General features: G+C 36.8%; 1 protein-coding gene across 1 annotated transcript in view; it reads right to left on the reverse strand.

The window, feature by feature from the left end:
* Positions 1 to 12,270, reverse strand: part of LOC121387254 (clumping factor A-like) — a 52,557-nt gene that overhangs the window by 30,581 nt on the left and 9,706 nt on the right. Inside the window, exons 3-7 of the mRNA XM_041518279.1 lie at positions 11,639 to 12,044; positions 7,821 to 8,118; positions 6,341 to 6,440; positions 5,359 to 5,473; positions 2,718 to 2,792 (exon numbers count right to left, since the gene is read on the reverse strand). Of these exons, the coding sequence (XP_041374213.1) occupies positions 2,718 to 2,792; positions 5,359 to 5,473; positions 6,341 to 6,440; positions 7,821 to 8,118; positions 11,639 to 12,044 (994 nt within the window). The remainder of the gene's footprint in view (positions 1 to 2,717; positions 2,793 to 5,358; positions 5,474 to 6,340; positions 6,441 to 7,820; positions 8,119 to 11,638; positions 12,045 to 12,270) is intronic.

The following is a 12,270-nucleotide window of genomic DNA, read 5'->3' on the forward strand; positions in this document are numbered from 1 at the left end:
CCTACTTTACTTGAAAGTTAATACATTTTACTAAATAACAGTAATACTCAAATATGTCACCTAAAGTCTAAAAACACTAACATTGAGGGGTTGGGGCAGGATATTCATATTTACAAAATAGACTTAACTGCAACATTTACCCAAAAAATGCCATTGGCATGGCCAATAGTAGTGTATTTACTAGCCCAACGTTGAATATTACTAGCCATGGAAGTGGGGCTACCATATATCCTTCACTGGAGAAATGTTGGTTTATATATTCCAATACATGTTTGATACCTGTATCTGTTAATGAATACAAAAGATTTTTAGCAGCACATATTGTATTTGAACAATTCTTTGACACAATACTAATTGTATGTGTACACCAGTTTGGATTCATAAAATGGATGTATTTGGTATGAATACAATATTCTGTAAATTGGTGGATTATCAATAATTAACTTTCTGGTCAAAACATAGAATTAATTGATAATAGTATTTTTGTATAGATCTACATAAATCCATGTTAAATATTCCCCCGGAACATACAGTTTCTCTCTTTCCGATTCGTGCTGGTGAGAGCAAAAATATTGAAAATAAAAGTAATTTCTTTTAGGTACACGTGCATTATCTAGTCGTTAAGAGGGAAGGTAACCCTAATATTTATAAGTATTATGTGTCAAAGGAAAGTCCTAAAATTATCAAATTACTGTGTAATTATTGATAATGAAAAAACCCAAACACTTCTATTGGAAGTTGGGATGGAAGTATTTCGACATGCACAAGAAAATGAAATGAACAGATAAACTTACCTCAGCTCGTCTTCGTTTAGCATATGCCCCTCGTGATGTTTTTGGCGTCTTGGCTCTTCTGGTGCTAGTAATAGGTGAACATCAGGGATAGCTGTTACAAATAATTTTGCTCTAGCATTACGATATCCGTAACTTTCTTTCGTTGCTGGAAAAGTCTCGTAATTTGAAGGTGAAAAATGTACGGAACACAAAGTACTATACGGCGTTGGTGTCCAATCTTTTCTTTTACAATAAAATATCCACGCCTTTCTTCGAATACAATCCTTTGGAAAACCGAAAAAAGATATCCCGATCCTTTAAACTGTTTATTTTGACACCCAAAGGCCGCACAGTACGGCATTGTTGGGCTCTGAAAAGATCATACGCCCCTTACTCCATATATAAACAATGAAAGAGTATAGCGGCTCTGACGTCACTTCCGGTTTTTTCCGAAAGCTTACGGAAAAATATGCATAAATCATACTTTGATACTGATCGGTGTAATTTCTTCGTTTTAAGATAACTACACGCATTTTATTGTTATAAACTTATTTGTATATTATTTTTATATCATTTTGTTTTTAAAATGAGCTATAATGTGGTTACGTGTCATGTTTCCTTTAACTGCTACTCCATGTTATCTACTGTCTGTAGTTCCGCTCCATCAAAGATTAACTGCTACTCCATGTTATCTACTGTCTGTTTAAACTTACTGTCTGTAGTTCCGCTCCATTACTGTCTGTAGTTCCGCTCCATCAAAGACTTAACTGCCACTCCATGTTATCTACTGTCTGTAGTCCCGCTCCATCAAAGACTTAACTGCCACTCCATGTTATCTACTGTCTGTTTAAACTTACTGTCTGTAGTTCCGCTCCATCAAAGACTTAACTGCCACTCCATGTTATCTACTGTCTGTTTAATCTTACTGTCTGTAGTTCCGCTCCATCAAAGACTTAACTGCCACTCCATGTTATCTACTGTCTGTTTAACGTTACTGTCTGTAGTTCCGCTCCATCAAAGACTTAACTGCCACTCCATGTTATCTACTGTCTGTTTAAACTTACTGTCTGTAGTTCCGCTCCATCAAGGACTTAACTGCCACTCCATGTTATCTACTGTCTGTTTAAACTTACTGTCTGTAGTTCCGCTCCATCAAGGACTTAACTGCCACTCCATGTTATCTACTGTCTGTTTAAACTTACTGTCTGTAGTTCCGCTCCATCAAGGACTTAACTGCCACTCTATGTTATCTACTGTCTGTTTAAACTTACTGTCTGTAGTTCCGCTCCATCAAGGACTTAACTGCCACTCTATGTTATCTACTGTCTGTTTAAACTTACTGTCTGTAGTTCCGCTCCATCAAGGACTTAACTGCCACTCCATGTTATCTACTGTCTGTTTAAACTTACTGTCTGTAGTTCCGCTCCATCAAGGACTTAACTGCCACTCCATGTTATCTACTGTCTGTTTAAACTTACTGTCTGTAGTTCCGCTCCATCAAGGACTTAACTGTCACTCCATGTTATCTACTGTCTGTTTAAACTTACTGTCTGTAGTTCCGCTCCATCAAGGACTTAACTGCCACTCTATGTTATCTACTGTCTGTTTAATCTTACTGTCTGTAGTTCTGCTCCATCAAAGACTTAACTGCCACTCCATGTTATCTACTGTCTGTAGTTCTGCTCCATCAAAGACGTAACTACCACTCCATGTTATCTACTGTCTGTTTAAACTTACTGTCTGTAGTTCCGCTCCATCAAAGACTTAACTGCCACTCCATGTTATCTACTGTCTGTTTAAACTTACTGTCTGTAGTTCCGCTCCATCAAGGACTTAACTGCCACTCCATGTTATCTACTGTCTGTTTAAACTTACTGTCTGTAGTTCCGCTCCATCAAGGACTTAACTGCCACTCCATGTTATCTACTGTCTGTTTAAACTTACTGTCTGTAGTTCCGCTGTTTAACTGATTAATTTTCTTTCTGCAATATGACACCAAGACAGGATCTTCACGAACATCTGAAATCAACCAAGTGAATTCAATAACTTTAGATAATAAAGATATATAATATCCCAGGCATAGGTCCGTGGGAAGGTGCTGTAAATGCACCCCCACACCCCCACCCCACTCTAAAATTTGGAATGCCCCCCAAAAAATCCAGAAGCTAGCAGCTTAATGAATGTACTTGTTTGTTTTCATCAAGAGAACACCTATTATCTTGGTTGGTCTGAAATTTTGGGTAATGTCATTTGAAAACGATTTTTATAATGAGATTAAAAAGAGTCTTGAGTCTGTAACAAATTACTATTAATTAATCATTATCTGTGACATCATGCTATTGTTACCGGCCTCGGTGGCGTCGTGGTTAGCCCATCAGTCTACAGGCTGGTAGGTACTGGGTTCGGATCCCAGTCGAGGCATGGGATTTTTAATCCAGATACCGACTCCAAACCCTGAGTGAGTGCTCCGCAAGGCTCAATGGGTAGGTTGCACCGACCAGTGATCCATAACTGGTTCAACAAAGGCCATGGTTTGTGCTATCCTGCCTGTGGGAAGCGCAAATAAAAGATCCCTTGCTGCTAATCGGAAAGAGTAGCCCATGTAGTGGCGACAGCGGGTTTCCTCTCAAAATCTGTATGGTCCTTAACCATATGTCTGACACCATATAACCGTAAATAAAATGTGTTGAGTGCGTTGTTAAATAAATGATTTCTTTCTTTCTTTCATTGAATGGACATGTAGAGATAGTAATGTATTTATGTAGAATACAACGTACATTGTCAGACTAAATCAGAAATCATACATTGTCATGTAGATCACACATTTAGCATCCAATAGCCGATGGTAAATAAATCCATGTGCTCTAGTGGTGTCGTTAAACAAAACAAACTTTAATCACACATTTAGCACGTGTATCACACTTAATGCCAGCCATCCACTGCTGAGAATTGACTAGTTCAGATTAGGTTAGTAAGGATCCTGTCTTTTATTTTATTAGTTTTGTAAATAGGTTTTTTTTTTACCATTTTAACCAATATTTTAATTAAATAAAAAAAAAAAAGAGTAAATATTTTAAATGAATAATGAATTATGTTTGTAAAAAATAACTAACTCTTCATTACGGGGTACATGAATTATTTATCACAAATCCACACCTCCTCGTACATTCTTCACTAAACATGTACCAGGGTTCCAGCTGGAAAATTTTCATTAATAGCCAAAGTTGAAGCCAAATGTTTACTTTTATAGCCACGATATAAATTTTATAGCCAAAAGAGCGGATTGAAAATTTTAATATTTATATTTGTGTAATTTATTCTCAAATTCATGTGGTGTATTTGTCCTAGTGAGCAATTTATTTGTAATTCTTTTCAGCTTTTCTTGAACTGCTTTTTAAATGACCCATTCAGATTGTTAACAAACTATAATTATGAAATAAAAACAACCCGAGGTAAAGTGTATATGTTTAAATTTTATTTGTGTCAAAAAGCTATATTTACCTGTGATGGAACATCATATTTCTTGTATACAAAAAAAAAAGTTTGTTTTATTTAACGACGCCACTAGAGCACATTGATTTTTAATCTTATCATCGGCTATTGGACGTCAAACATATGGTCATTCTGACACTGTTTTTAGAGGAAACCCGCTGTCGCCACATAGGCTACTCTTTTTTACGACAGGCAGCAAGGGATCTTTTATTTGCGCTTCCCACAGGCAGGATAGCACAAACCATGGCCTTTGTTGAACCAGTTATGGATCACTGGTCGGTGCAAGTGGTTTACACCTACCCATTGAGCCTTGCGGAGCACTCACTCAGGGTTTGGAGTCGGTATCTGGATTAAAAATCCCATGCCTCGACTGGGATCCGAACCCAGTACCTACCAGCCTGTAGACCGATGGCCTGCCACGACGCCACCGAGGCCGGTCTCTTGTATACAAATCGCGATTCCGTTTGTACTTGGTTGGTCGCGGCATTGTGTTGTAATCACTGGCGGTCCCGCAACGCTCAGCGTCACCACGTGATAACTGTGATTAAAGATTGCATTTGAACGAGCATTTGATTTACTAGAACAATGTTTTAAAATTAAACCTAAACAATGATACAAAATGCAAATTATCTTGGTAGATAAAACATCAGAACATAATTCGATGTGAAACTTAAATAAAAAATTGTGGACCCGCATATCTGGCGTTTTAATAGGTTATATCGAGCTTACGCAAACTGAAATAAATATATTCATACGAATGAAGTACTCGATCGAACAGAGCCCTGTATGTAGATTTTATTCGTGAGGAATCGTTAACGATTTGAATGGTTCATGATTCACTGCATCCACATTTTATTTTATTAAGGGCAAGGGTTCCGCGCGTATATATTTTTTGGAATGGCGGCGACATTAAATATATATATATATATATATTAGGAAAATAAGATAATCCGAATTTCGGGAAACATTGGTTGAAAAAAATAAAACGCCATTTTGTATCGCCTGATTGACCAGATTATAGCCAAATTTGTGATAATTCGCCAATTGGCGACAATGGCAAACGGCAGCTGGAACCCTGTGTACATGTACTTACATTTCTTCTGTGGTATTCTGTGAACGTCAGGTTTCTTTTTCTTGAGTTGTTCACACATTCTGTTGATAAATTCCTCCCTCTCTTCCTGGGCCTCCGCAGCAGTCAACTCGGCTTCCTGGCAACAAATTATCAAGGGAGAACTTAAATTGTCTCTAAAGTTTGTTTTGATTAACGACACCATTGGAGAACATTAATTAATTACAAATGTAATCATCGGCTATTGGATGTCAAACATTTGGTAATTTTGACATATACTGTAGTCTTAGAGAGGAAAAAAAGAAGTTTTGTTTTGTTTAACGACATCACTAGAGCACATTGATTAATTAATCATCGGCTATTGGATGTCAAACATTTGGTAATTTTGAAGTGTATTCTTAGAGAGGAAACCTGCTACATTTTTCCATTAGTAGCAAGGGATGTTTTATATGCACCATCCCACAGACAGGATAGCACATACCACGGCCTTTGATATACCAATTGTGGTGCATTGACTGGAATGAGAAATAGCCCAATGAGCCCATATAACCATAAATAAAATGTGTTGAGTGCGTCGTTAAATAAACCACTTACTTCCTTTCCTATTATCTGTGAGGTTTATAACCATACATTGTATGTCCAATGCCATATAACCGTAATAAAAATGTGCTGACATTGAATATTGAAAATCTGTGCGACCCATTTATTGGTTAAGCAGAAATAAATCTAGGTAACACATTTCCCTTTTGTGCAACCTGTTATATACAAGTAAATAGTGTTCTCCAAATGTTGCTCGTAAAAAATTACGTTACGCAAAATTAAGATTTGTGTGAGCGACACGCGAAAGAAATGATTGTTCTCGCAATTGCAGAGGCCTGGTTGAGTGTGTTGATAAATTAAACATTTCTTCTTTCCCTCACTAAAACACATGTCTTTACAGACGTACATGTATAAAGAAGATAACAAAAAAAAGAAGATAAAAAACCGAAGATAAAAAATAACTCACTGATATTTCTCGAATGTCTTTTGTCCGTATCCTAAAGCTGTCCGTATAACTGTCAGATGGTTCAAATGTGTCATCATAACTGGATCTCGTTTCTACTGACCTACAACAGAAAATAACACAAAATAAAAAGTGTCCTCATCACTGGTTCTCATTTCTACCGACCTACAACAGAAAATAACACAATAACGAATACAGCAGTTTTTCGTGTTTGCCAAATTTAATCTCAATATCTTCAGGTATTTCAAAAAAAAAAAAAAAAAAAAAACCTGTCAGGAAAACAAATATTTATACCTCCTAAATTCAAGGGCCATAACTCTGTCAAAAATGGGTCTGTGATAGTACACGATAAAGCTATATTCAAAAGTTAAGCTCAATAACTCAAGGCATTGTGAAAATAAACATCTGAAAAACTATATGTGGGACAGACAGATGGACGGACAGACAGACAGACAGACAGACAGACAGAAGGATGAAGATGAAAGCTATAGTCCCGTCATGTTGGACCCGTAAGAGACTAACAAGCAGGTAATGTGGTAATCTCCATTTTCCTCTCTGGTTTTAGAGTCAACATACCAACTTTTGTAAAAAAAAAAAAAAAAAAAAAAAAAAAAAAAAAAAAAGTTTGTTTGTTTTGTTTAATGACACCACTAGAGCAAATTGATTTATTAATGATCGGCTATTGGATGTCAAACGTATGGTTATTTTGACACAGTCAACAGTAAATCTACTACATTTTTTCATTAGTAACAAGGGATCATTTATATGCACCATCCCACAGACAGGATAGCACATACCACGGCCTTTGATATACCAGTTGTGGTGCAGTGGCTGGAACGAGAAATAGTCCTATGGGCCCACCAATGGGGATCGATCCTAGACTGACCAAGCATCAAGTGAGCGCTTTACCTGCCGCAACGAAGATGGAACCTATAGTCCCTCCGGTTGAGCTGGTAAGGGACCAACAACAGCTAGTGTGGCAATCTCTATTTTCCTCTTTGGTTTCAGAATCAACGTACCAAGTTTTGTAAAATTTCTTCTTTTAAAATAAAAAAACGGCCTCGGTGGCGTTGTGGTTAGGCCATCGGTCAACAGGCTGGTAGGTACTGGGTTCGGATCCCAGTCGAGGCATGGGATTTTTAATCCAGATACCGACTCCAAACCCTGAGTGAGTGCTCCGCAAGGCTCAATGGGTAGGTGTAAACCACTTGCACTGACCAGTGCTCCATAACTGGTTCAACAAAGGCCATGGTTTGTGCTATCCTGCCTGTGGGAAGTGCAAATAAAAGATCCCTTGCTGCTAATCGGAAAGAGTAGCCTATGTAGTGGCAACAGTGGGTTTCCTCTCAAACGCTGTGTGGTCCTTAACCATATGTCTGACGCCATATAACCGTAAATAAAATGTGTTGAGTGCGTCGTTAAATAAAATATTTGTTTCTTTCTTCTTCTTTTTTTTAAAAGATACACTCTGCAGATAGATCACCTGTCAAAACTATAAATGTCTTCCTTCTGCAGACTTTGGGAGTCTTCGTAATCCGATTCTTCTCTCAGTGTTTCTAGCATCCTCACTCGCATGGAACCCGTCGCGGCGGAGTGTGTGGCTGGGGTGTCGACCGTCGAGGGTTCGAACGTCTCCGAGTACGAATACTGGTCACTCGTCGTGTCCTGCGAGTCATCGACAAAGCTAAGCTCGCTGCGGTACGACTGCGTGTCGGAAAACGAAGAAGAGTCGCCATCGTCGTCAGTGTTTTCATGTTCTGTGTAACTCCCACAGCTATCATCTGAAACAAAGAAAGTTAAAAGTAAAAGTTTGTTTTGTTTAACGACACAACTAGAGCATGTTGATTTATTAATCATCGGCTATTAGATGTCAAACATTTGATACATTTCACAGGTACATCTTGTTGGTGGGCTATTTTTTTTTCCAACCAGTGCACCACGACTAGTATATCAAAGGCTGTGGTATGTGTTATCCTGTCTGTGGGATGGTGCATATAAAAGATCCCTTAATTGCTACTAAATTACAAAAGAGAGGATTGAAACCTGTTACATTTTTCCATTAGTAGCAAGGGATCTTTTATATATGCACCATCCCAAAGACAGGATAGCACATACCACGGCCTGATATACCAGTCATGGTGCACTGGCTGGACAGAGAAATAGCCATGTGTCCACTGACAGGGATCGATTCCAGAGCGACTGCACATAAAGCAAGTGCTTTACCCGTGGCTACTCATCCCACCCCATTAGTAAACAATGTAACAGGATGGAGATATGAGATTGTGAGTTTATTAAAACAGTTACTATAGTTACATGTATGTTTTGAGTTTTACATAATTAGCAAACATGGTTAGCAGATGAATAGGCAAGATTGTGACATTATTATTATACATACTGAATGTGAGATCTTTATTGTACTTAAATGATGAAAAGGTGTAACTGTGGCTTAAAATAAATATACTCAACAAAATGTATTTAAACAACAATTTAGAGAGAATAAAATATAAGTATTTCTTATGGCCCAATGTATTAACAAAGAAAGAAATGTTTTATTTTACGACACACTCAAAATATTTTATTTACGGTTATATGGCATCAGATATATGGTTAAGAACCAGACAGATAATGAGATAGGAAACCTGCTGTTTCCACTTCATGGGCTACGTTTTTTGATTACCAGCAAGAGATCTTTTATATGCACCATCCCACAGACAGGGCAGTACATACCACATCCTTTGATATACCAGTCGTGGTGCACTGGCTGGAACGAGAAATAGCCCAATGGGCCCACCGACAGGGATCGATCCCAGACCAACCACACATTGAGCGAGCACTGTACCACTGTCCCGCCCCCTCCCCCCCCCCCCCCCCATGCATTAACAAATGCTAGCCAAATTCGCAGTTTTGTAGTTTTCATAAATATATGAAAAACTCATTGTGTGCATCTGAGTAGTTAATAGTCTAAAACTCCTTAAACAGTTAAGAAAAGAATTTTCTTAAGTTTCTATAATGCTTTCTTGATTGCTAGCTACGGCAGTGATGACAAATTAAACCTTGTAACTGGAAAATATCAAATGCATGCCACTGTAAAAACATATCATCATTGCTTTGGCTATGATTTGTGAGAATTTAAAGACTTTCAAAGACATAAAAAAAAAAAAAAAAAAATTCAAAGATTTTCAAGGAATATAGACCGCTACGAACCCTGGATACTGGCCCTTAATTAATGTTGTCGAGTATACAGGCTATTTTCACAAAAAGGGGCAAATAATGGTCAAGACATTGCAGGGCCCATGCTTACAAAACTTAAAGTCTCGACTTGAGTAAAGTCCAGACTTTAACGTAATGCTATTTGAATGGCGTTAAAGTCTGGACTTTATTAAAGTCTAGACTTTAAGGTTTATAAGCATGGGGCCAGGTCCAATATATTTTCCATGAAACAACATGCATATAATGTAAATAAACAGGGATGCAAATAAAAAGCATCATCACTTGATGCACTGGATATGATATTTGACCATGTGTATGCATTAGAAAAGCTTGTTCACAGTTGTTAAAAATTATAAACCCAAAATGTCCACTCCGTTTTTGTGTACAAATTAGCACATGGAATCGTAAAACTCCCTAAAATACTAGGTGTTTGCCTTTAAACTGCAAAATGTAAGTAAACCACTCACAAATACATAAGTTTCGTAAATTTCAATTTAAAATATTAAAATAAAATTACACTGTATACAATAAGTTGCACCTTTAAAAAAAAATTATTATTGTCTTTACCATTATATTATCTACAAAAAGGACCAAAATTTTTATTAATTTAAAAGTTATCCACCAGATGGCACTGTCACATCTAGGTCAAGCTTAGATTAACATGTACATGTAGGTACATGAATACTAGCTGGGTATCTTTATAGGCAAGTTATTTTTAATTGTTAAAACACTTTTTTCAATGTCTGTCTTTACCGTTTAATAAAGTATCCTGGAAGCACGAGAAATCCATCATTTATATTTTCTCATTCAGTGAATCTGTTTTTAAAAAAACAATTTGCATGATTGCATTACTGAATTAAGTACAATGTTGCATTACTGAAGTACAATGTTGCAGATAGCACAAATACCATGACATGTCATGTGTCTTATTTACAGTTATAATTTTTGTCTATGCTGAATAATGGAAAAGACAGATTTGACACTTTTTCACATGCAACTGCAAGTCTTCTAGATTATGGTAGCCCCACTCCCATGACTAGTGCTATTTAGTGTTGGGCTAGTAAATAACTACTATTGCCATGCCAGACAGGGCTTCTAGATTATGGTAGCCCCACTCCCATGACTAGTGCTATTTAGTGTTGGGCTAGTAAATAACTACTATTGCCATGCCCGACAGGGCTTCTAGATTATGGTAGCCCCACTCCCATGACTAGTGCTATTTAGTGTTGGACTAGTAAGTAACTACTATTGCTAGTAAAAAAGAAATAAGTCAAATGTTGCAGTTACGTCTATTTTGTAAATATGAATAGCCTGCCCCTACCCCCACCCCCAATGTTAGTGTTTTTCAGCTCTGTCTCGATCCGTCTTTAGATGACATACCTGATTATTACTATTATTTAGTAAAATTGTATTAACTTAAAGTAAAGTAGGGCTAGTGAATATTTAATTGTGGCTAGTAAATTTTTTTAAAGTACTGATCCCATGGCTAGTTGATTTAAAAAAAAATGAATTCTAGAAGCCCAGAATCATCCAGTCTAGCATTACATCTTATATATATTATATATATATAAGAGTTGGTATAAATTTTAAGTGCTCCTACTGGCAGTAACTAGTGGGAATTTCCCTATTAGCTCTCATACTGACAGTCTGTGGTTCGATTCCCCTAAGTGGAGGTTGATTTTTCTGTTACATTTGAACCGTGTTTTAAAATAATATATGTGTACTGAATGTAGTTTAAAGCACTGTTCACATACATGTATATGCCTCTAATAGTGACAATTATAGATATCCATATACATTTATAAAAGCATTTACCATTATTAATTTTCTTTGCTATATTAATAAATTAACGGTAAAGACAATTGTTTACTATTATGCCTAAAGGATAAAAACAGAAAAACGAATATATTTCTATGTACACTTTAATAATTTAGTTTTGCTACTTGAAATTATGTACCACTGAACATATCTGCTTTAAATTTTACTATTAAAGACGTGAACAACTACTTTTTTTTCTTTTTTTTTAATTCTTTACCGTTATATTTGCCCCCTTTTTGTGAAAATAGCCCATATATGCATATACAATTTTACTTGGTTCGGCAGCAGAAATTCTAGTCTTTTCTTCACAGGTGCTGGCAGTGCTGGAATATGAATATGTTCCATTATAAGACTCTGTTCTGGTTGAAGAATATGAAGAAGGAATTCTCTGGCTGCTGTCACGGTATGTACACGTATCTGAATCATGTACAGATCTCAATGTTCTTTCTGATGATGTTCCCGTACTATGGAATGCCCGACTTTCTGAATCTGATTCTGAATTTCCTGACTGTGCACTCTCCTCTTTCCTCGTCCACAATTCTTCTAAACTTTCTGAACTCGAGATGGACGAAGATGTTTCAAATGTATCTGAATATGAAGCCGGTTTATTGGATATTATTGAAGACATTCTGCTAATTCTGTTTTCTGTACAGGAGAGCACTGAGCTAAAATCTGTACCCTAGAACAGAAAAATAGCTTACATAAGCATACGACTGATAAACGGGACTTACATTCAGCTTTGTTCTCTGTGCAATTACAATTGTTTCAGCTGGTAAAATATTAAAGATTTGTGGAACATTTTCTGATTAAAATTTCCTATATTTATTTCTTATTTTTGTATGCAATTAAAGGCATATTGTCACGGACCACTTACCTATTTAATGGTCTAACACAGTATTACCTGA

Source organism: Gigantopelta aegis, chromosome 13 (assembly GCF_016097555.1).
Source record: "Gigantopelta aegis isolate Gae_Host chromosome 13, Gae_host_genome, whole genome shotgun sequence".
Lineage (NCBI taxonomy): Eukaryota > Metazoa > Mollusca > Gastropoda > Neomphalida > Peltospiridae > Gigantopelta > Gigantopelta aegis.